Source organism: Prionailurus viverrinus, chromosome C2, assembly GCF_022837055.1.
Source record: "Prionailurus viverrinus isolate Anna chromosome C2, UM_Priviv_1.0, whole genome shotgun sequence".
Classification (NCBI taxonomy): Eukaryota; Metazoa; Chordata; class Mammalia; order Carnivora; family Felidae; genus Prionailurus; species Prionailurus viverrinus.
The window spans coordinates 15,348,904-15,375,107 of record NC_062569.1 but is presented as its reverse complement, the minus strand read 5'-3'; the positions used below and the strand labels follow the sequence as shown (position 1 = coordinate 15,375,107).

Here is a 26,204-nt window from a genome sequence, read left to right as displayed (position 1 = left end):
GTTTATTTATTTTTCAGAGAGACAGAGACAGAGCGTGAGCAGGGGAAGGGCAGAGAGAGAGGGAGACACACAATATGAAGCAGGCTCCAGGCTCTGAACTGTCAGCACAGAGCCCGACGCGGGGCTCAAACTTGAGTTGTGAGATCACGACCTGAGCTGAAGTTGGATGTTTAACAGACTGAGACACCCAGGCGCCCCATCTCCTTGAACTATTAAATCAGCACTAGAATCGCCCACCTCCAGACCCCTTGTTACGAAATTACGTGTCCATTTGGCACAAGCCATTGTTGGTCTGGCCTTTTGCATCCAAACAGATCTTAACTGACACATCTCCTCAACTGGGGAATCTGTTTTCAATCTTTCCTTATGGTACCCCTTGCCTACATTACAATTATCCTCCACATCCCATCTGATCACATAATTTCTAGCCTGAAAGTTTCCAAAGTCTCTGACCAAATGTCAGTGTTCAAGCTCCTCACCCACCCAAGTTTCTATTGTCTTGACATATTGAACATCCTGCTAATCTGTAAGTGCACCGTACTGCTTCAGGTCTCTCACCCTTTGCATTTGCTCTACTCCCTGCCTGGAATGCTTTCCTACTCCACTCCTCACCTGAAGGCTCCACAGGCAGAGTCGTCACATTTTCCCCTGTGCCTGATAGTTGTGATAGACTATAGAACTGTATAGATATTAGTATATATTATTGTATACTAATTGTATACATATATTAGTATATATACAATTCTGTAGTAAACAATTATAAAATAATTATATAGTAAACAATATATTATATATTTCTATATACAATTATATGTAATTGTAGACTATATATTTTTTTCCATTTCTCTTGGAAGGAGGAATACACCTTCACCCTTTCAAACTTGACTTGCTTTGACCAATGAAATCAAGGCAGAAATTTTAAGAGCTGAGGTACGGTTGCTATGCCTTTTCTTCCCTGCCTCTGCAACGTGGAAACAGGTATAGAGGCGCTTTTAGCCAGCCTGGGTCTCTGAGCACAGCTCCCTTAGTGACCTACGGTGCATACACAGTATGTGCTAAGACAGAAACCTTGCTGTTTTAAGCCAGCCAGTGTGGACAAACGTTTTCTTCCTTCCTTCCTTCCTTCCTTCCTTCCTTCCTTCCTTCCTCCCTCCCTCCCTCCCTCCCTTTCTTTCTTCCTTCTTTTCGTTGTTTCTTTTTTTTTTTTTTGGTAGCTATATTGGATTATAGCTATTAATTTATATATTTTATATATTTTATAAGGTTATTAATTTATTTGTTTTAAGTAATCCCTCCACCCAACGTGGGACTCACACTCACGACCCTGAGATCAAGAGGGGTATGCTTTTCCAACTGAGCCAGCCAGGCACCCCAAGGACAAACTTTTCCTGTAAAGGACCAGATAACACATACTTAAGGCTTTAAGAGCCACACATGGTCTTGGTCACAAATTCTTTGGTTTTTCAACAGCCATCTAAAAATATAAAAACCATCATTAGCTCACAGGACATACAAAACCAGGCCACAGGTGGATTTGTCACACAGCCAGTGGCTTGCCATTGTTTTAAGCTGCTGAGACTTGCAGGTCAGCTTGTTACTGCAGCATAATATGACCTATCCCAACCAATATATTACTATTCTGCATAGATAGCTTTCTGGTCTTTATCACCCTGTAATGCAACTATGAGCTCCACAAAGATAGTAACCACGTCTGCCATGCTTCTCTTGTTCACAGCCAGATGCGGCAGCTCAGGAGTTAACTGCTGAATGAAGAACTCAACGTCTCTCCCATAAGACTGTGAGTTCAAGGAACAGAGGACACGGCTTTCATCTAACATCCACCCCAACATGCCTGGCATATGATGGCATTTGATAAGCACTCGAGTCGTTGATAAATGTTCCATTGAATCAAGTGGTTTTTTTTGTTGTTGTTATTACAGTAGCAACAACCAAATATCATTTGGGAAACATGGGGAAATGTGCACAGCCCTTTTGGTTGCGGGATGAACATGTGACCTCTTGAGTCATGCACTAAAGCCCATGTATAAAATCTATTAGCATAGTTGACTGAGTTTTATTTCTTCCTTTTTTCTTTTCTTTTTCTTTTTCTTTTTTTTTAATTTGGACTCAGGGAAGAAAATGGGAGCATGAGGGGCTTACACTAAAATGTGAGTATTTGAAAAGGTCAAGAAATGTGAAAAGGTGGGTCTACAAGCCAGTTCACTCCCAGAAGATCCCCTCCTTCTGAGCCATTCTATGATGGTACAGTATGGGTTTTACTTGACAAGTGGCAGCACTTAGGGCCGACCTTGACTATGCTTTGCCCCGCATGCCACTGAGGCAGGTCTGTTCCCTCATATGGCATCCAAAGTTTGCAAATAAATGCAGAGGCAAGAACTGGGCATGTTTCACAGGACAAGTCATTAAAATATACAGTCTTTTAAATGGAAATATATTTAGACATTAAAATTAGACATTTGTAAAACCACACATGCTAATATGCTAAATATTAGTATAATAAGAGAAAGTTAATACTTTCTTCTCTGCTGCCTTATGAAGGCAAATTCCCAGCTAGTGTGCTTACTACAAATAATTGCACACCAACCTCAATCTTAAAACAGCTAATTCATCTACATTAAGAAAAAGAGAGAGGTTCCTGGGTGGTTCAGTCACTTAAGCGTCCAACTTTGGCCCAGGTCATGATCTCGAGCCCTGCGTCAGGATCTGTGCTGATAGCTCAGAGCTGGAGCCTATTCAGATTCTGTGTCTCCCTCTGTCTCAGTCCCTCCCCCACTGACCCCTGTCTATGTCTCTCTCTCTTTCCCTCTCAAAAACTAAATATTAAAAATTTTTTTTAAATTTTTTTTTTAACGTTTATTTATTTTTGAGACAGAGAGAGACAGAGCATGAATGGGGGAGGGTCAGAGAGAGGGAGACACAGAATCTGAAACAGGCTCCAGGCTCTGAGCTGTCAGCACAGAGCCTGATGCGGGGCTCGAACTCATGGACCGCAAGATCATGACCTGAGCCGAAGTCGGCCGCTTAACCAACTGAGCCACCCAGGAGCCCCTAAAAATTTTTTTTAAAAAGAATTTAAAAAAAAATTCTTTAAAAATTTTTAAATTTTTTTTAAAAAGAAAAAGAGTAATTTTATCTTTTCTAAAGATTTTCTTCTGCTTATATTTTCAATATATTTTGTCTCATGCATCTTAAACATCTCTTGCCAATTCTGTGTTTTCCTGGGAGTAAATAAGCCTTCTAGCACAAGAAAAGAGAAACGTAAAATATTCCAAGGCTGCCCCTTTGTGGTGACATACTTTCACACATACCACAGCCTATTTTTATAGGCTTTATGAATTGCAGCTTTATTTCAACCTCCCAAAATATGGGCATCTTCTACATGTGGTTTCAAATTAATGCTATACATTTTTTTTTAATCTTTATCTTTGAGAAAGAGAGAGAGAGGAGAGACAGAGTGTGAGTCGGGGAGGGGCAGAGAGAGAGAGGGAGACACAGAATCTGAAGCAGGCTCCAGACTCTGGGCTGAGCTGTCAGCACAGAGCCCAATGCAGGGTTCGAACTCACAGAGTGTGAGATCATCATGACCTGAGCTGAAGTCAGCCACTTAACCAACGGGGCCACTCAGGCACTCAGTCTGGTGGTATTGTAAGTAAGTAAATAAGTAATGCCTTCAGATTTGGAAGGAAAATGACTTCCATCTGAGAATACTACACCCACCAAACTACCAAGAGTACAAGGGTCCCAATAAAAATATTTGTGAATGCAAGCATCCAAAAATTATAAAATCCCAAACATTCTCTTTTTTTAGGAAAGTACTGGAAGATACACTTCAGCAGAACAGGAGTGATGAATCTCTAAATTCTACACCTGAAACTAATATTACACTGTATGTTAGCTAACTGGAATTTAAATAAAAATTTGAAAAAGAAAAAATAAATAAATACAAAGCTAGGGAAAAACACAGGATATAAGAGAGACTCCAATTAGAAAAGTTCCAGGACAATGGCCGTGCAGCAGACCTAAATTCAAATCCAATCTACATTTGCACCCAATCTATAGGAATTGGGTGTCCAAGAAAACAGAGTTAAAAGTAACTGCCCTGTGTGACCACATGAAAATAGTACAGAGAGGGCTTTTATAATCCTTTTAGAAGACGTGGGAAGAAGAAATAATAGGTATGTAGAAAAAGAAAACAAACAAAAAAGAAGACGATTATTAACTCCAAGAAAAACAAAAAAGGTCTATGAGAAAGGAAAGGTGATCAACACTGAACAATAATTATACAGTAATAATAATGTCAACACTGAATATTGACTTAACGCCAAATTGTGCAATAACTATATTGGAAGGATAGTAGATCAGGAAAAAAAGGAAATAAGAAAACTAAATCCTCAACTATCACAATACAAAATCAAATGTCAGAAGAAGCTAAAGAGAATTAAAAGTGATCATTTTAGGAAAGCAGAACTGGGGATTGCAAAAAAGGTGTTTATAGAATTTTTAGCACTTCCATTTTTATTTTTTAGCACTATTTTATTTTGTCAAGTATTTTGATGTGCAGTACTGATTGCAGAAAATAAATATAAAAATTAATAAGTTAAGTTTAGATAGAAAATCAAGCTACAATAAAAGAGTAACCTCGGGGCGCCTGGGTGGCTCAGTCAGTTAAGCGTCCGACTTCGGCTCAGGTCATGATTTCATGGTTCGTGAGTTCGAGCCCCGCATCGGGCCCTGTGCTGACAGACAGCACAGAGCCTGGAGCCTGCTTGGGATTCTGTGTCTCCCTCTCTCTCTGCTCCTCCCCCGCTCATGCTCTGTCTCTCTCTCTCTCAAATATAAATAAAAATGTTTAAAATGAAAAAAAAAAAGAGTAACCTCAACATCTTTAAATGTAACCAAAGGAAATAACTGCAGCTGATCTTAGTAAGAAAATAAAGTGCAGCATTGGCTATTACTCAGAAACATGCCCTGAATAGCCATCAGAGACACCATATACCAACACAGAACAAATCTGTTCAATCCTATTTAATAACATATAGATATAATACATTTGATTTTTAATAATTCTCATTAACTTATAAATTAAAATACCTATATGTTTATAAATAGGAAAAATTATTAAAGAAACACAAGTCTAATTTAGAAATAGAAAAAAAAGTAAAAGCTCGTAAGTTTTTAAGATAAGTAAATATTTTATATTGAAATTATAATTAATTTCAAATGATTAAGCAAATGTGTGTCCAAGATGAAGATTCACAATTCTTTGGTCTCATTTTATATTTCACAAAGTACTGGCTTGGAAATATTTCCAAGTAACTTTGCATTGGAAGTTATCTATAGAGTTTCTGTTTGGGGCTGCTTTTTATATTTTAAACTAAGATATGATGCTCTACTATAAAAATCTGGACAATAGATCTAAGTGTTGTTACTGAAGACACATGGTTATGGTAAAAGTGTACATTTGGAATTGACCTTATGAGGAATTAGATTCTTCTAAAACTAAGTGAATCAGCTTTAAAATGCTATAATATGTCTCTCACATCAGTAACATTCAGGGAAGTGATCTCCAGAGCTGAGTGCCTAAGGCAACCCATTGGAGGGCCCCCCCAAAATATTGAAATCTGTGATTTTTTAATGTACCCCTTTATATTTTATTTGTAGACTTATATACATTATGTCAAATAATTGTATAGTGTTCTGTGTATAGAATTTATAAGTGAGCATATTATACTTTGGCAGTGTATTACAAAAAAAATGTTTTACCAATGGAATGTCATGAGCAAAAAGTATTCAGAGACCACTGATTTAGATATGTGTAGCCCTACTTAGAGTTGGTGAACGATTCATAGTCTATGAGAGGAACATAACTATTCACGAGTGAAAAGCAGGAGAAAGCTGATGTATCAGTCAGGCTGAAAAGTGACTTTTAAGCTACGATTGAGAATTACACAGTTGTGGAGATAATTATACAATTTTATCTAACATTAGACCTACCTGCTTCAGTTGAAACTATTTTGATAAAAACTGATACTGAAATATACAAATGTCTAGAATTTTCACAGCCTTTGATATGTACACTTGTCACCCATTTAGCACAGTCTCCGTTAAGAGTTCAAAACAATGCACTCACATGAAGTAGAGAAAAAAACCTAGAAACCACTGAATTGGGAAGTAAATCCTGACGCATCCTACCAGTACTTTATTCTCTCACATGGGAAAAATGCAACTCAATCAAGAACTACACCGGTGACGTCCAGTTTAGTAGCCCCTCGTCACATAGGAATGTTTACCTCAATGAAAACTTAATAGAATTTAAGATTCACATCTTCAGTCACACGAGCCACATTTCAAATGCCCCAAAGCCCCACACTGCACAGTGCAGATACAGAACATTCCCTTAAGTCCAGAAACTTCTATCGAACAACTCTGTTCTTGAATCATATTCAGGAGTTCTTAAAAACTTTGAAGATTCTTATACTTACTCACTGTTACTTTGTCCTTATCCCCCAACATAATGTTGTTTGGCGTTAGATCTCTGTGGACAATCCTCTTTTCCTTGTGTAAGTACCGAAGAGCTAAGCACAGCTTGAAGCAGCAAATAAAAAACAAATTTTATTTCCCCAAATACACACGTAACCGCTGATGATTACTACACACATCTCTAAGAAATCAGCTCAGAAATTCGCTGTTGTTTTAAAAAATTAATGAAAATGAAAGTGTACCTGTATAAATATTTTCCATAGTCTTTCTTCAATAAAATGATGCTGTTTTTCCTTCAAAGAACTGAAATGCTCTCCAAGAGGGGCCCCTTCTATCAGCTCCATAACTATATACAACCTATCATCTATGAGAAAACAAGGGAAATATAACGGAAATTTAAATTCAATATATTTAGAAAAATGCATATGAATTAGAATCTGAGCTTCCCAGTGTGTATGCAGGGCACGGCACTGAAGGAATTAGAGAGGGGCTAAGATCCACTCAGCCCTGGGGGCGATGGGGGTGAGGGGCTCTCCAGGCAGCTAGAGCCCAGCGACAGTCTCTTCCGGCTACAGGCTACCTCCCAGCATAAGTTTACGCTGGCAAAAATGATCATTTTCGACACACACCAAGATGTGGAATGACTGGGAGGTGCTAAAGAGAACGAGTATATGATGCCAAGCCCAGGAGCCTTTCCTGAAGAACGTTCCTCTCAGTAGTTTAAAATTTTACCCTTAAATCATGTCAGACATTCAGAAAATTGTATTTTTGAAGCGGACTGTTTGTTGCCTAGCCTCATTGATGTACCTGACAGAATTTCGCACTGGAATCGTGCCACGGTCTTGCAATGACACAGCTGAAAACACAACCCATGATGGAAATTTCTGTGATGCCCCCTCTAGAGCAGAGAGAGAGCTGGACTGCCAGGGGTTTTATCTTAGGGCGACTGGGAACCTCATAACGGTGCTCATCTCCTTACCTTGGGTGCCAAGAAACAAAGTAAATTCTACTTTCTCCTCCAAAACCGATATGAAACTATTAACAATGTAGTGATGTGCGTAATCTGTGATGTTTTGGATACGTATAAAATATGTATGTACACAATATTTACAGAAATGAAATCGCACGATACATGTGCCACCACTTAATACTTTTTCACCCAACAGCCCGACATATCTGTGCACACAGATCCGTGCCTTCTTTCTGCTGCCTTCATAGTATTCCACAACACAGAGGGATCATCGTTTACTCTCCTAGAGGTAGACATTTGTATTGTTTTCCATTCTTCATTATCCCAAGAAGCACTCAGTGTATGTACTCATCTTACCCCTAGCATAACTTTTCCTCTCTTCTATTAATTGACTTTCTTTTTTTATTGAAGTATAATTAACGTACAAGGTTGTATTAGTTCTGAGTGTGCCGCGTGTATACATTACTCGGCGTACTCTGAATTCCCTTCCCCCGTCTCACCCATCCCCCATCCCTTAGCTTCATTTTTAATTTGCTACCTTTTAGTTCCTTTTCTCACAATTCCCTAATCTCTTTGATCACATTTTAGGTATTTTTAAGCCACTTCCAATTCTTTTCGGAAGATGTCAGGTTGTAAAAGTTGTATTCTTTTTTCTAATTTAAGATAAGTTGTGTCACTTCAGTAGTTCAAGTCAGAAGCCAATCTTGACCTCTAATGGGATGTGCACTAAATTGTAAGAAATGACTCTAATATCAAGAATTCTATTATCAGGGGGCCAGGATTTACTGGACAGTTTCAGCACTGCGTTCCTTTGACTCATCCAGGGGGAGGGAGATGGACAAAATCATAAAATGCCACAGTACACGATAGGTTTGCATAATAATAGCACTTACAAAGAGGCAATGAGGAAGTCCCAACCACTGCTTTGTACATCCTTCCTCCAAATGATTTACTTTTAAACCTCATATGCGATGCACATCATCAAGGTTTATCAGTACTTTCATTGTTTCAGTCAAAGGTCCTGCATTGTTTTAAACCTGTGACTGAATTTGGCTTTACCTCAACCTTCCGCACCGATGACCTGCCTGCAGAATCAGTCAGGGATCCATTGCCACCTTGTGGCCATTATCGGAACTTCAAGTAAAAGAAATCTCAAAGACGTAGCCCCTCTGAATTTATTTGGGGGCGTGAAAAATGTCATCTAAGCCAACAAAACAATTTTTCATCTTGTCTTGAATAAGCCATGATTCTTAAGTTCCCTCATTGTTCTTAAGCTTCTTAAGCTTCTCTCATTTTTTTAAACGTTTATTTATTTTTGAGCGAGACAGAGACAGAAACAGAGAAAGAGAATCCCAAGCCAGCTCCGCACTGTCAGCGCAGAGATGGATGTGGGGCTGGAACTCATGAACTGTGAGGTGGTGACCCGAGGCCGAGATCTTGACCTAGGCCAAAATCAAGGGTGGGACACTTAACCGACTGAGTCACCCAGAGGCACCCCCTACTTTGCTTCTCACCTGATCCTACTAAGGTTTTGTGTGTGAGAGAGAGAAAATAGCCCAAATAACTGTTTGCTTTGTTCATGCGGTGTCTTCCAGGCAGGAGTCTAAGTCCTTTATAGCTGTATCTTTAGGTCATTGATTATACCACTGTTTCACTGATGAAGAAAGACATGCACAAGGTCTTCCACAAATTGAGAAAATAGTTTAAAAAAAGAAAAGAATTGATTAAGCTTATTTTGTGACATTCTAGTGGAAAAGTATATAATATAGATACTTTTCCTTAATTAGAAATATCATGAAGTGCTCCGGAGGGGCTCAGTCAGTTAAGTGTCTGACTGCAGTTCAGGTCATGATCTTGTGGTTTGTGAGTTCGAGCCCCACATCGGGCTCTGTGCTGACAGCTGGGAGCCTGGAGCCTGCTTTGGACTCTGTGTCTCCTTCTCTCTCTGCCCCTCCCCCACTCAAGCTCTGTCTCTCTCTCTCTCTGTCTCTCAAAAAAATAAACATAAAATATACATATATATATATATATATACACATATATATATGTGTATATATATATATATACACATATATATGTGTGTGTATATATATATATACACACACACACACACACACACACACACACACCCCTACACATGTATCATGAAAACTCATACTTACTTTCCAGAAATGTTTTGTAATAGCGTACAACATTGGGATGATAGAGCTAGAAGAAAATAAATAACAAACATTACATTACTTCAATATATAAACTTGTTTTCACAATTTAGTTGGACTTCATATGTAAAAACAACAAGAAAATTACTGTATTTATATTTATCTATAAAATTAAGCATTTTAAGATATCATCTAACTGAGATTTGAGATTTTTTGGGATTCTTTTTATTGACATTTGTCTTTTATTGACAAATGTCTTTTTATTTGCTACCTACAAAACTAATCTGAAAATAGCAATCTCCCATTAGAGCCTTTTATCAAATAAAAAAAACTGATGGTGTTTTATCACCTAATTTAACATTTTAGGTAAATTTTAGAACTCAAAGTAACCTGAAGAATTCATTTAGCTCTCCCCATCCCAACACCACGCACACACTGCATTGAGAAGAAACAGAAATGAAGGAATTTGTGTTGAATATGTATACCATTGTTCCTTACCACTCCTTACCACTTAAATATTTATATATACTGTTTGTTTCTATTTACATTTTGTGTCTTTCTATGCTCTCCAAACTGGTTAGTATGAAACTGAAATAATCTAAGACTTACTAACTCCATTTAAATTATAATAGTTGGCAAGGACACCCGTCTTGGCCAAAATTTGGTCAGGTTTCTCTAAGCCCTCTTCTTGACTAGGCCTCATTCTTGCCCTGCTTTGTTTCGTCAAGAATCCTGCCAAGTCAGGTTAGCAAGAATCTCCCCACTCCTGATATCCAATCAAGTTCCTCATCACCCCATCTTTGATAGCTTAGGAAGTTCTTTTGAGTAATTTTCCATCTATACACCCCCCTCACCTGGCCTGTTGGTTGTAAATACTAGCTATTGCTGTTGTATTTGGAGTTGAGCTCAATCTCTCTCCCCTGCTGCCATAGTTTGACTTCTATCTCAATAGTCTTGAGTGAAGTCTTCCTGGCCACTTTCAAGAAGCTTTCAGTGCAATTTCTCTCTTGTTATTGTAATGTTTATTTATGTATTCTGAGAGAGAAAGTGTGCAGGGGAGGGGCAGAGAGAGTGGGAGAGAAAGAATCCCAAGCAGGCTCAACAGTGTCAGCTCAGAGCCCGATGTGGGGCTCGACCCCACAACAGTGAAATCATGACCCGAGCCAAAATAAAGAGTTGGTTGTTAAACCAACCGAGCCACCCAGATGCCCCTACAATTTCTCTCTGATGTAGGTTTACCTCAGGATATCACATGAAAATTCTGCTTTTTCGAAACTTTCATTTTCTACAAGTATACTAAAATGTTTATAGTTGCTTTTTTATAATTTAAGTGTCTAGGCAAACTGAAATTTCTTTTATCTCAGAATTGTTGACATTTCATTTCATTTCATTTACAAATGGCTTGCGTTTCTTTTTGGTCTTTCTTCTTGCTTTTTTGAAGGGGAATCTCGTAACTGTCCACCAAACTCCTACCCGCCCAATCCTCCAATGCAATTGAGTTCTAGTGGAACATGGCTTCCCACGAGATTGTATCTCTCAGCCTCTCCTGTAGCCATGAGAGGGACTATCGCTAAGTTCGCACCAAGGGTATGTAAGGGGAAACGTGTGCTCCTGGGTCTGAGTCCTAAACGTTGGGAATGCCCCGACCCTCACGCTCTTCCTCTTCCCTCTTTGGATGTGAATATGCCTGTGGTAGTTTCGACCCTACAGATGAAGACAATGAATGCCCTAGGAGGCAGCAGCACAGTAAGAGAGGAAGAGCCAACATCCCCCAGATGACTGCGTGAAACGGAGAACATTCCCAACCTAGTCCACTCAATCTGGATTGTTACATCAAAGAGAAATAGCCCGTTGCATTGTGAGACCTCTTGTTTAAGCCAATGTATTGTGGAGCCTCTTTCTTACTGCAGCTTAGTCTTAATCTTAAAAAATATACTCTCCTTTTCTAGTTCCATTTCTGTCACTTCTGTCTGCTATCCCCTCTTCCTTTTAGGACTCAGGGTTATTTACTATCCTTTCCATTGGTTCAGTCCTCTGGTAAGAGTGCAACTGTACAATTTTGAGTTATCTCAAAGTCCAAACACGTGCCTCTTAAATGTCCCCGCCCGGACATTTTCTTTTCTTAGGAAATGTGCTAAAAACAACATCTGCCTCATCAACTCTCCAGTGGCCAGCAGATTTTAAACAATAAGGGGCCAGGTAAGCAAAAGAGTCATATTCTGGACCCTAGCTCACTGGCCGGGACTGTATCCAGATCGGAGTTCAAATGACGATACTAAATCAGCTTACAGCACAAGCCACGCTCCAGCCTTGTGCTAGAGTGAGAGAGCACACTGCCAAAGATGCAGGTGCCCTCAACACGAGCAAACACTGGCTTCTTAAAATCCAGTCTGTTAATGATAGTATTTACTGTAATTTGTGAACTGGAGAAGAACTACAGATTTCAGTGAATAAAGATCATATATATTTAATGATCTTTAAGTCCCAGCACAGACACTGTACAAATTTAACTCCTGGAGAACACAACGCAGTGAAGCTGGTGGTTCTCCACAGGAGTTATAAATGAACAGTATCCACGATGAATGTATAAATAAGGAAAGCTGAAAAAGAAACCCATGTATTCTTGGATCACAAAATCCAACCTCACTTCTCTTCTGACATGTTTATTCTTTCTCCCCAAACACACCTTCATAATGATAGGTAATTGAGTTGTTACATTATGTCAGAATATTCAACTCATGCCAATAAATAATAACCTATCTTGGAAATCTACTTTTAGATTTAATAAGCTGTATTTGAAGAATGTTAACAGCTTGATTCCACTTGACAAAAGTCAGGGAACTGTTAGTCATATGCTTATGCATGTAACTAAGTAACCAAATATTCTCTACTCTAATGAGAAGGAAACGGATATGCTTGCAATTTAAAAAGAACGATGTTTCATATATGAGGCATTCCCTTGTAAACTCAGTCATTCTGCACCCCAAACCTTGATATAAACTCCAGAAAGTCTTTCTGTGGTTCAATGTCAAGCCTCAGGAAAAAAATCTAACTAAAATGTTACCACTTCAATGCCAATTATTTTATTTTATTTTTTTTTTTTTTTTAATTTTTTTTTTTTCAACTTTTATTTATTTTTGGGACAGAGAGAAACAGAGCATGAACGGGGGAGGGGCAGAGAGAGAGGGAGACACAGAATCGGAAACAGGCTCCAGGCTCTGAGCCATCAGCCCAGAGCCTGACGCGGGGCTCGAACCCACAGACCGCGAGATCATGACCTGGCTGAAGTCGGACGCTTAACCGTCTGCGCCACCCAGGCGCCCCAATGCCAATTATTTTAAACAGAACCAGTTCTTAAATAGCATGGACAAGAATAGCACAAGAACTCTACTGATGACATTTAGGTAAGGTACATATCTTCATAAACAAGAAAAGCACTTACCTGCTCTTTAATTATGGTTAATTCAGAAACAATATTCTTTACACTGCTGTCTCGATCTTTTTTATCCTTTCCAAATGCTGGGTTATGTAAATTGACCTCTTTCATTGCCAAAAGATTTTGACCACTACGCTTTCTAACCTAAAATAAGACCAAAAAATAAAATAAAATAAAATAAAATAAAATAAAATAAAATAAAATAAAAATAATAATAAAGTGGGGGTACAAAGAGGGGGAAAAGAGATAGATTAATAAGTCACATGATTCAACCAAGGAATCTAAATAATCTAAATAAGCAACAGAACTTTTACAATTTTATTTGTATGTACCCTAAACTCAGTTCAAAAAACTGGTTCTCTCCTGGGCAGTCTGCACCATTCAGTAGGATTTTACCGGGAACCTATCGAAAACTCTGGTGTGAATTTAGAGAAAGTGTCATGCACTAGGACAAGCCATTTTTACTATTTTTTGGTGAGACATTAATAATGGCTCTTGTCTTCAAAGACCAGTGGCCAATTTCTAGAGCTGAGAGCTGTACTGAGATAACATCAGTACAGCTATCTGATGGGCAAAAATCTAATTTGCATATCTATTTTCCAATAATGAGGGCGCCAATCCGGTTGCATGGGTGTGTGCAAGTGGGATATCTGGTTTGCTTGGGAAGGTCAGAGAAGTGTTCTCCAAGGGCAACGTCACCTTGTAAACACAGCCGAAAGCCCCACTTCCAAGATGATCCAGAACTGCATAGTTGCCTATGTATTTCAAAGGAGCTTTATTCTGATTAATGCTTTCAATATTTTCAGCAATTTGCTTCAGTTCATCATCCTAACCAAAAAAAAAAAAAAACAAACAAAAAAAAACAAAACAAGGAAATGGGCACTGTGACAATTTGCATCCTGCCCACACAGCAGCCTGCCCAAGTATTTGAAACTCAGGACTTACCACTAACAAATTCAACTTGGATACCAATTCTTCATAAGCGCTGATATCACGAACATAATGTCCTATATCGATGAAGATCTCAAACAGGTCGGTGGGAAAAAGCCTACAGGGAAAATGCACACACATACACTTCATGTAGGTCTTGGTAACTGTTCCTCATTCCTTCCCTTTGGGAGCTAACCCATTCACAGATTCATTACATTAAGCAAATTTAACTTCCTTAGGATATCAACAAAGCGAGGGCAAATAGTACTCACCAGCGTATCTCACAAAAATGAACTAGAGCTACAGTTCTTAAGGGATAAGGAAAAGCCACCAGAGAGGAAAGTTTCTAGAGATACAACACTGTGCTTACAATTGACAATACTGGGCTGTACACTTGAAAATTTGTTAAGAGAGCAGATCTCACGTTATGATACAGGTTATACAAAGACCTTATTTGTGAGATATTTAGGGGTGCAGGCATTAAACATTTGGGGAAGGAATGTTTATGGGGTGTTTATGGAGTGCTGAACACTTACATAAATGCCATTTGATTCAGTCCTCATGTTAACCCTAGGAGGTAAATACTAACCCCATTGTTAAATGTTTCATAAAAATAAAATAAAAATACAGGTAAATGAAAAAAAAAATGGAGAGATTTATGCATCCTTTCCAACGTACTGGTTTCAAGGGCTTAGTAAAATCTTTTAAGTCCACAAAAATGAAGGGTTTAGGGCCTTGAAATAAAAGGTTATAATAATTTTACTCACTTTTCTTCCCTCAAATTCAAGGATCATTTGTAAATAAAGTAACAACATAAAATGTTCCAACGCTTCTGAACAAAAGGCATTATATTAACGTAAGCTCTTATTTCTGTTCTGCCGTTTAACAATAGAATCCTAGTAAGAACTTGGGCCTATGATTTTGGCCAGCCTGCCCGATACAAATGCCAGGCAGACCACACATGTAGGTGACTGTTTTCTTCCCAAGGGGGTGATGTTTCTGTCACGCTCACCAGCACAGCCTCGTGAGCCAAGAAAACCCAGCCCTTTCCCCTTCAAATGAGCACCTACCCTATGAAAGACATCCAGACAAATACTTTTTCTATGGATTAAGAGCAAAGGATTAGACCAACTTTGGCATTTCTGAACGCATAAGAACAGGCATATATTTTGATGTCATCCATTTAAAACATTAACTCAACAAGATACCAGCAAATCGAACGCAACAGCATATCAAAAGAATTATTCACCATGATCAAGTGGGATTCGTTCCTGGGCTGCGGGGCTGGTTCAACATTCGCAAATCAATCAATGTGATACATCACATTAATAAAAGAAAAGATAAGAACCATATGGTCCTGTCAACCGATACAAAAAAAGCATTTGAAAATTCAGCATCCTTTTTAAATAAAAACCCTCAAGAAAGTCGGGATAGAAGGAACATATTTAAACATCATAAAAGCCATTTATGAAAAGCCCACAGATAATATCATCCTCAATGGGGAAAAACTGAGAGCTTTTCCCCTGAGATCAGGAATACTACAGGGATGTCCACGCTCACCACTGTTGTTTAACATAGTGTTGGAAGTTCTAGCATCAGAAATCAGACAACAAAAGGAAATCAAAGGCATCAAAATTGGCAAAGATGAAGTCAAGCTTTCACTTTTTGCAGATGACATGATATCATACATGGAAAACCTGACAGACTCCACCAAAAGTCTGCTAGAACTGATACATAATTCAGCAAAGTTGCAGGATACAAAATCAATGTACAGAAATCGGCTGCATTCTTATACACTGATAATGAAGCAACAGAGACAAATAAACAAACTTATCCCATTCATAACTGCACCAAGAATCCTAAAATACCTAGGAATAAACCTAACCAAAGATGTAAAAGATCTGTATGCTGAAAACTATAGAAAGGAAATTGAAGAAGACACAAAGAAATGGAAAAACATTCCATGCTCATGGGTTGGAAGAATAAATATTGTTAAAATGTCAATATTACCCAAAGCAATCTACACAATCAATGCAATCCCAATCAAAATTGCGCCAGCATTCTTCTCGAAGCTAGAACAAGTAATCCTAAAATTTGTATGGAACCACAAAAGACTCTGAATAGCCAAAGTAATATTGAAGGAGAAGACCAAAGTGGGAGGCATCACAATCCCAGACTTTAGCCTCTACTACAAAGCTGTCATCATCAAGACAGCATGGTATTGGCACAAAAACAGACACACAGACCAATGGAATAGAATAGAAAACCCAGAACTAGACCCACAAACGTATGGCCAACTAATCTTTGACAAAGCAGGAAAGAACATCCAATGGAAAAAAGACAGTCTCTTTAACAAATGGTGCTGGGAGAACTGGACGGCAACATGCAGAAGAATGAAACTAGACCACTTTCTCACACCATTCACAAAAATAAACTTAAAATGGATAAAGGACCTGAATGTGAGACAGGAAACCATCAAAACCCTAGAGGAGAAAGCAGGAAAAGACCTCTCTGACCTCAGCCGCAGCAGTTTCTTACTTGACACATCTCCAAAGGCAAGGGAATTAAAAGCAAAAATGAACTATTGGGACCTCATGAAGATAAAAAGCCTCTGCACTGCAAAGGAAACAATCAACAAAACTAAAAAGCAACTGACAGAATGGGAAAAGATATTTCCAAATGACGTATCAGATAAAGGGCTAATATCCAAAATCTATAAAGAACTCACCAAACTCCACACCCGAAAAACAAATAATCCAGTGAAGAAATGGCCAGAAAACATGAATAGACACTTCTCTAAAGAAGATATCCAGATGGCCAACAGGCACATGAAAAGATGCTCAACGTCGCTTCTCATCAGGGAAATACAAATCAAAACCACACTTAGATATCACCTCACGCCAGTCAGAGTGGCCAAAATGAACAAATCAGGAGACTATAGATGCTGGAGAGGATGTGGAGAAACGGGAACCCTCTCGCACTGTTGGTGGGAATACAAACTGGTGCAGCCGCTCTGGAAAACAGTGTAGAGGTTCCTCAAAAAATTAAAAATAGATGTACCCTATGACCCAGCAATAGCACTGCTAGGAATCTACCCAAGGGATATAGGAGTGCTGATACATAGGGGCGCTTGTACCCCAATGTTTATAGCAGCGCTTTCATCAATAGCCAAATTATGGAAAAAGCCTAAATGTCCATCAACTGATGAATGGATTAAGAAATTGTGGTTTATATACACAATGGAATACTACTTGGCAATGAGAAAGAATGAAATATGGCCTTTTGTAGCAACATGGATGGAACTGAAGAGTGTTATGCTAAGTGAAATAAGTCATACAGAGAAAGACAGATACCATATGTTTTCACTCCTATGTGGATCCTGAGAAACTTAACAGAAGACCATGGAGGAGGGGAAGGAAAAAAAAAAAAAAAAGAGTTTAAAGAGGGAGGGAGCCAAAACATAAGAGACTCTTAAAAACTGAGAACAAACTGAGGGTTGATGGGGGGTGGGAGGGAGGGGAAAGTGGGTGATGGGCATTGAGGAGGGCACCTGTTGGGATGAGCACTGGGTGTTGTATGGAAACCAATTTGACAATAATTTTCATATTAAAAAATAATAGAATAAAATGTTAATGCCCCCAAAAAAAGAAAAAAGGAAAACTAAAACCCATAGCAGTCACAGTAATTAAGAAAAGTTGGATTGATAGAGTGATTGATTCCTTCTCTTTCTTCCGCATTTACTTCACTTTCAGTGTTAAGATATCACTAGGGTAATTCTGCGTTATCTGTGGATTCTAGAAAATCTGAAAACACATGTTCTACGTACTGACTCATTCCTCTCTTACTGTTTGCATCTAAATCAGGTGTGTGCAAACAGGTCAATCTCATGACCGCTGATCACTTAAATTTCTCTAAGCTCATACCTTTTAAAGAGTGGTCTGTTTCTTTCCATACTGAATAGAAACCTCAATGCTCTGAACGCGTAACACTGGAAAATAAAAGGATATGGGATTCTTAAATGGTAGCTCGACAAATGAAAACATTTCCAGGATAACATTATCATGAACTAAACATTACAGTGGCTTTACTGTGAGTGAGTGGCTGGCCTACATGGAAGCCAAAGCTTAGGACTGAAAATGAAATCCATCAATACCTGGGGTAAGTCTCATGCTTTAAGAAAGCATTTATGGTGTAGAATGCTATGACGCTGGCCTTGTTTCACTCAGGACTTGTCATTAATTCCTTTCTAGAAAGTACAAAATGAACAGAGACCAGAAATAAAATTCCTACTCTGAGAAAACCAAACATCCAAAGATTTTCAGGAGCTCAAGGTTTATTTTGTTTCTAGCCTGCTATGTATGCCTCGATATTTATATGGCTTCTATGAGAAAATAAACACTCGAAATGATGACATATAAAAATAGCCACAGGCACACTGGACTCAAACTTGACAAATTGGTCTCTTGAGTAAAGAGTCTTAAGCGTTCCCCAAATAGAACAATCTACAGTAACTCCCGAGAACACTCAGAAAGAGGCCTGTGAGACTTTACCAAAGAAAAATAAATGTCTAAATGTCTGACAGTGTGCAATGCCAAGAAAAAAACCAGAGAGCCCCCGGCCTGCAGTTGGGCCTGTATAATAGGCCACCACTGGGGTGATCGAGGTCTGCTGAACTCGAACGTGGAATCCTTCATAAAATTAGTGGTCTGAATACAGAAGGGTGACAAATAAACTTGCCCAGAGAAGCCAGGCAGACAACACAATGATGTTAAAGAGCCTGGTGGAGGGCAGTGGAGGCAGTGAGAAAGGAGGACGCAAATGTTCCTCAAAAACCATTTCAATTTGAAGTTTTAAAAACCCTCTCCCGGCTTAACAAAATGCATCTGCACGATGGGTTTGATTTAATCTGCTGCCCAACGTCACGTCCACACGCCTGTGGTGCACCAAGGAAATTAAGTCCCGCTCCTGTCCGTCGTCACGGGTAGCTCTCTTCTGCCTGCCAGCCCACAGACACCACCAAGAATTCTCTGCTAGTCTTGACTGTCATTCTGGGTGGGAGCTCTTCAGTCAGAATGGAGGCAAACGTGGTGTCTTATGTCCTTTTCTAAACGGCATGGGGGGAATACGAGCTCCAAGTACTGCAAAGGCTTACTTTAAACTGGATTTTATCTTTCCGGTGCCTTCGGGGACACTGTCCCCTGACGCACACGGGACCCTGCAGTAACGTGCCCCCTTCTTACCCGCACGCGAGGCCTCATGCCCCTCCCCTGACCACGCACCCCAGCCCCACCCAGCAGCCTAAGCACACTCTAAGCTGCCAGGCCCTCGCACTTTGCACATGGTGTTCCCTCTGTGCAGAATGCCTTTCCACCCTGTAGCAGATGCCATGGCTGCCCCACTCATATCTCCTTATTGACTTAGCAAGTCTCTTCTCATCCACCAAGATCCATTTCACAGGCCTTCCTTTGTGAAGGTGAAGTGCTACTGACTGTGGTCCATGCTTAAAGATGGCATATCGATTTCCTCTTACAATTTTCCGACATGTAAGCCAGTATTCCATGTTTTGAAAAAATAGAACTTACTGATGAGCAAAGAAATACATAAATAAAATCACCTAATTCACCTCCCACCCCAGAGAAACTACTGTTAAGCCTTTTATATTGTTTTCACAGCATTTGTGTTCACGCCAGCCTCCCTCACCAGATATTTTTCCCTCACGGTCAGTACAGAGACCAGTGCTAAAAATTACAGATTGTACTATTAAAGTTTCCCCAGATTTCAGTAACCTGATATTAAAGAACAATGGACATGCTTATTACCTGTAACAGATTAGTTTTTGCTGCATTCTTTTGTTTGTTTGGCAAAATTAACTTTGCTATTGTATATATACCATTTTCCTGGAAGAATAAAAGGGCCATGTTATCAGTGACAGTGACAATGCCATAAAGAAACACAAGCACAAAGAAGCAACTAAACAATCTCAAAAATTAATATTAGAGAAGAAATATTAGTATAATTTTGGAACTTTGTGTAAACTTATAGGGGAATATTAAATATGTCAACGTAGCACCAAACACTGGAGCCACAATCTTAAAATTTCAGCTGTCTTTAAAGTCATAAATAATAAAGCATGTCAATGTAAAGTAATTTAAATACTTCATTTTTTAATGTTTATTTATTTATTTTGAGAGAGAGAGGGATAGAGAGTGAGCAAGGGAGAGGCAGAGAAAGGGAGAGAGAGTATCCCAAGCAGGGTCCACACTGTTAGCATAGAGCCCAACACAGGGTTCAGTCCCATGAACCACGAAATCATGACCTGAGCCAAAACCAAGAGTTGGACGCTTAACCAACTGAGCCATCCAGGCTCCCCTTAAATATTTTAAAAACAAAGAATAGGGGATAAAAATATGGCACACAGTAAAGGGATACAAATATCTTTATACTTTGCATTTTAAATATCTGATTATGAAATACAATTTCTCCCTTTATAGTTTGGTAGTTAAACAATACACATAGATAAATCATTGTGGAAAAGAAAATGGAAAAAATAAAAGAAACAAGAGTAATAGATTTAAAAAACGAAGGTTATGCATGAAAAGCCTAAAGTATAGAAAGTGATCTTTCTATACTCTAATGCAAATATACACATGGCAGAATGAACAAAAAGTGCTAACTTACTGCTACCTTTCGATTATCTATTAAATATTTAATTTACTGAACTCTGTTATATGGGGGCACTTACATTATAACTGTGAAGAGCTCTACCTGCCTTAATGCATTTGGTCTTTATAGCTATTCTGTGAATTTGTCTATAATTTCCCTGCTTTATATATGACAAAACCAACTATTAGGGAGGCTGAGTCATTTTTTTTCCAGTGGCCAAGCCACCGGGTAACGATATTAGGAACTGAACCTCAATGTGACCAAGTCCATATGCCCTGCTCCCCCGCGGCCTCCTGGTTTGCTGAGTTTCCCCTCGGGACTCTGAGCATCGGTGATCTGATCTCTTACTACCTCTCATGTATTTTGAAGATGAAGTCGGGTAGTATATACTACTGTATATGTAGTGGACTGATTAATGAATCAAGCTTTGTGAAACTGGTTTCTGGGCAATAAACATTTTGTTGGCGTGTGTTTCAGTCACCTCTAGCTGAACAACCTGATGTACTCTTAGTTCAAGTGACCACCATCCTCAACTCATAGCATCCTATATACCCAGAATTAAAGCGGTTTAAAATAGCTTTTATTTTTTTTTTAATTTTTCTTTAATGTTTATTTATTTTTGAGACAGAGAGAGACAGAGCATGAACGGGGGAGGGTCAGAGAGAGGGAGACACTGAATCCGAAACAGGCTCCAGGCTCCGAGCTGTCAGCACAGAGCCCGACACGGGGCTCGAACTCACGGACCGTGAGATCATGACCTGAGCTGAAGTCGGACGCTTAACCAACTGAGCCACCTGGGCGCCCCTAAAATAGCTTTAAAAAAAAAAGATAAAGAAAATGAAAAAGATCACACACAATGTAGGCAATAAGCATGAGAAATGAAATACAGAGCAGTTCTTTCAAACCCAAGTGAGTTAAAGGAGGAAGGATAAGAATATAAAGTGGAATTTTGGGGGCGCCTGGCTGGCTCCGTCGGCAGAGCGTGGACCTTGATCTCAGGGTTGTGAGTTTGAGCCCCACGATGGGTGTGGAGATGACTTAAAAACAAAATCTTAAAAAAGAAATAATAAATAAAAAATTAAAAGGAATATAAAATGGCGTTCTAGAACTTAAATAAGACATATCAAAATACTTGAAAACCACAGCATGGGATCCCAAAAGCTGTGTTCTGGGGATACAGAGTTTGCCCTGAGGTGTGGTCCGCGAGTGGTGCCGGGTGGGGCCTGCAGCCGGACCCTGGAGAGCAGCGTTCTCACCTGGACCACCTGATGGGCGTTGGTGTCGTTCAGCACCAGCTCGGTGAGGGCAGCACAGCAGGCTGGAAGGAAAACCACCAAATGATCGCGTCCGTCCTCACTGACTGCACCGGACACTGTTACTTCGATATTCTACCGCCGCGGGGAATTCTGTTAGCGGACTCACTCCTCAGAAAACAGTACCTTTCCCTCAGGCACGGCCCTGGGGGAAGGGCAGCTGACTTTCAGCGGTGCCTAACTCTGCTCTCCATGTAATTCATGTGCATGTACACGCCACAGTCGCCTTTTACTGAGCACTTACTGTGTACCAGGAGGCGGCTCCATTATGATCCCCAGTGCCCAGCGTGTGCCTGGCACATAGCAGGTGCTCAATAAATACCTCTGCAATGGTTGACTAAATGAGAACTTTAAATACATTATCCAAATTGACCCTTATAATCCAAGTATGTACTATGATTACCGTTTTGATTGATGAGAAAACAGAGGCTCACAAAGATTGACAGACCAGGCCACAGAACTCGGTAAGTGCCAGGGGCCAGAAGTCCAAGTGCGGTGTGTCAGATGTTAAATCCCACGCCCTGAGCACTACCCCTCCCGCCTCCTTACAGCCACCATGGCAGCCTTCCGAGACGTTCTGTACTGAACTGCTTCTCGTCTACCAAAAATATGCTGACCCTACAGCACCATTTATGCAACCCTCGTGCTAGCCCTGCACTGGGCGACAGGCATTCTGTATATCCTCGTATCATTCTACGATAACCCTCTAACACTGATATATCATGGTGACCGCCACTCTTTCACATGAGCAAAACTGAAGTCTGCAGAGGTGAAGGCACTTGTCCAAGGCCACGTGGCCATCAAAGTGGGTCGAGCAAAAACTCAGACCCTACTTCTAAGCACTTATGTTTTTAACTTTAAAAATTTTTCCCTTTTATTGGAGAATAAAACAAGCTGTATGAAGTAGCTATATCTTAAGTGTACAGTCTCGTGAGATACTGCATATCTACATGCCCTGTAACTACTGCCGTTATGATGAATAAATAGCATAGGATACCTCCAGCTCCCAAGGGCCCCCCGTGCCCCTTCCCAGGTAATAATCTGCCTACCACCAAACATGGGGGTAACTGCCCCTCTGACCTCTAGCACCATGGGTCTCATCCACTTTTTGAGAGAGGCCTAGAAATCCCAGGAACTCTGATGGCAGCTCGATTACATTTCCTGGGGAGACTTCAAACAGGAAACCCCCAGCAAGTGCCCTAATACTGAGATGGAGGCCTTCAGAATAAGCAGAAACGGCAATTCGAGGAGCAGATCCTATTTCCCTGACTTCACATGCCTGCGGAGAAACATCCCCAGTCCTCAGGAGGAAATACTAGGGAGCATAGAACACCTGCCTTTCTCCTACCCCCTCTCGTCCTCCCCACGACACATCTGTTCTCCTCTTGGGACCTGCCTGCCCTCCTGCTGACCCACCAGTGCCTCTCTGCTCCCCTCCTTAGCCACCTCAAGGCACCCAGCTTGATCAGCAGCACCGAAGCCCCACTTGTCGCAAAGGCCAGGTGCCCTTGTGTGAACCTCATTCGGGGCTGTGCCAAACTGCCAAAAGTGTGCGCACACATTCTTGCTTCTGCTTTTGTGTGGCGAGAGAGGCTCTGTCCTCTCTTTAGGAGCTCACGTGGAATAAGGAAGGCATTCCTTTGCCCCCAGGGAACGAGTATGTGCATTGTACAGTCTCCCTTAAGGAGGGTGCTCTGAGATCTAGAAAGTATAGGAACCATGATTCTGGCCACATAGCAAGCTGAATTCTCTACTCCAGCTTTACCGATAATAAAGCTAATATTCTGCTCTCTTTATAACTGACTTCTATGCTGACTTCTCAATGTGTTCAGAATGTGGAAGGGAGAGAAAAGCTTGTGGCATCACTAACCTGCAAGCCCAACACAAGTACCAGGAAGTTTCAGACTTCTACATGGATTGTGCCTAATTAATATTATCACACTAATTTTATAACAGAATAATAAAACAATATGCTAACCAGTATCAAGTAGTATAAGATAATAGTATTATATAAGTACCTGCTTGAAGAGAAAAAGTATTTTCTTGTATTTCCCGAGGGCTTAGGTCTTCTGACAAATGAAGCTGCTGGATCCTGCCTGCCGCATTTGCACTCGACAGGCTGCCGATGGAAGAACGATCAGAAACAAAATTTCTGTCTCTGAAAACGAAAAGTTAATGCACAATTTATCAATTTTCCTTCATGGTCAGTGCTTTGTGGGTCCTGTTTAAGAAATGTTTGCCTCTCCCAGGTAGTGAAGTTTTCTCCTGTGTTATCTTTATTGTTTCACCTTCTAATCTACCTAGAATGGATTTCTGAGTATGGTGTGAGGTAAGGGTTCTTTTCTCTTCCTTCCTTCCCCTTTTTCTTTCTTCATTTCCTTCCTTCCTTTGTTTCCTTCCTTTCTTCCTTCCTTCCTTCCTTCCTTCCTTCCTTCCTTCCCTCCCTTCTTCCTTCCTTCCCTCCCTCCTTCCTTCCCTCCCTCCCTCCTTCCTTCCCTCCCTCCCTCCTTCCTTCCTCCCTCCTTCCTCCCTCCCTCCTTCCTTCCTTCCTTCCTTCCTTCCTTCCTTCCTCCCTCCCTCCTTCCTTCCTTCCTCCATTCCTTCCTTCCCTCCCTCCCTCCTTCCTTCCCTCCCTCCTTCCTCCCTCCCTCCCTCCTCCCTCCCTCCCTCCTTCCTCCCTCCCTCCTTCCTTCCTTCCTTCCTTCCTCCCTCCCTCCTTCCTTCCTTCCTCCATTCCTTCCTTCCCTCCCTCCCTCCTTCTCCCCCTTCCTTCCATCCTTCCTTTCCTCCTCCCCTAATGGTTACTGAACTGACTCAGCACTATTCATTGAAAAGACTGCCATTTCCCCACTGCTCCACATGTCCACCTTTGTTTTTCAACTCTATTCTGCTGCTATCAATACACCTGACTACATTTCAGTCTTCATCATTCTGAGTTTTCTTTTTCCAAGAAATTCCAATCTTATTTTGGTAAAGGTCTCTTCTATTACATCTTTGAATTTTTTTTATTCCTTCTGCTTTATTCTTTAACCCAGGATATCAAGTATCCACAAGTTCAAAACTCATCTTCTGCAAACCATATCCTTCTTTCTCTAATGGTTCTCATTCCTTTGACTTTTTCCTCCACATTATGTGCAATTTTTTTCAAGCTTGCCCTTCCTTGTACTAATTCCAGTTTCTGTCTGGTACTCTGATGAACATCTCAGTTCTGTGGATTATTCAGTCCTTGCCTTTTCCCTAGCTCTGCAATCTCTCTCTCCTCCCCTTTCTGTTGTCCTAGCATCTCATCTTTAATCTCAGGTCATAAATGTCATGTTCCGTTTAACATCTTTGATAAAATAAAGCTTTTGTTTTTCTGTTTACTCAAGGTAACATCTTCTACAATAGATTCTTCATGTCTTTTACCTGTTTTGTTCTTTTTTGTTGTATGTGAATACCATATTTTTTTCATTTACTTATTTTTTACGGCAGCAGCTCAATCTGGATTTCTTTGTGCCTAAATCTAACAAACATAGAGTCTCCTTGGCTTCCCTCCCGTGTCATCAGAGCCCACTAGTGCCTTTCCTTCAACTAGCATTGAGAAGGTAATGGAGCTAGGTGTATGGACAGTCACAACTGGTGACCTTACCTGTCAACAAAATTATGTTAAAACTCAAATTTTAGAGATCACTCCCCCTACTCGAGTATACAGCCTTTTAGGAACCACTCTTGAGTTTAGGATTGTAGGTGAATGGGCGTGAACAGGCTTTCTGGAAACTGCCTTGACAACAATCCCTGTTCATACTCAAGCCGGCAGACAATCTGGCAACCTCCACCCCCTGTACCCGCCCCAGGCAGCTCCGGGGCAGGCACAAGCTCTGAAAGGACAGTGTTTACCCAGCTGGGGTAATAAATTCTCCCAGAGCACTGAGACACATTTAACGTAGAATGAGTGTTGACATATGTCATTTTCCCAGGGAAGAGTTTTCTAACGTTGCACCATCGAAATGGACTGGCAAAATGACTCTCCAGACATGGATGAACTCTTTTCTATTAAGGATGGTTACATCTTGAGCAAAAGAGGAAAACTGCTGCCTTGTATTAAACTGAATTCTAAGTGGTAAAAAAGGTAGGTTTTATCTTTGAAGAATTGCTTAAGCAGGTAGAAATTCGCTTTATCATCAAAGAAAATAAGTGCTCTCTGAGAGGGTGGTCCATAGCTATTGCACTAGGCATACTGGTGAATCATAATG

General features: G+C 40.2%; 1 protein-coding gene across 7 annotated transcripts in view; it reads right to left on the bottom strand.

Moving 5' to 3' along the window:
- Window positions 1–26,204, bottom strand: part of NEK10 (NIMA related kinase 10) — a 230,098-nt gene that overhangs the window by 152,150 nt on the left and 51,744 nt on the right. For all 7 annotated transcript variants that reach the window (XR_007155710.1, XM_047875604.1, XM_047875605.1 and 4 more), the window contains 10 exons: window positions 23,991–24,130; window positions 21,916–21,977; window positions 19,816–19,893; window positions 17,920–17,984; window positions 14,012–14,114; window positions 13,766–13,894; window positions 13,073–13,210; window positions 9,634–9,679; window positions 6,744–6,865; window positions 6,504–6,606 (listed from right to left, as the gene is read on the bottom strand). Coding sequence is in view for 6 of the 7 variants with exons in the window: in XM_047875604.1 (XP_047731560.1) it covers window positions 6,504–6,606; window positions 6,744–6,865; window positions 9,634–9,679; window positions 13,073–13,210; window positions 13,766–13,894; window positions 14,012–14,114; window positions 17,920–17,984; window positions 19,816–19,893; window positions 21,916–21,977; window positions 23,991–24,130 (986 nt within the window). In the remaining variant the exon portion in view is untranslated. The remainder of the gene's footprint in view (window positions 1–6,503; window positions 6,607–6,743; window positions 6,866–9,633; window positions 9,680–13,072; window positions 13,211–13,765; window positions 13,895–14,011; window positions 14,115–17,919; window positions 17,985–19,815; window positions 19,894–21,915; window positions 21,978–23,990; window positions 24,131–26,204) is intronic.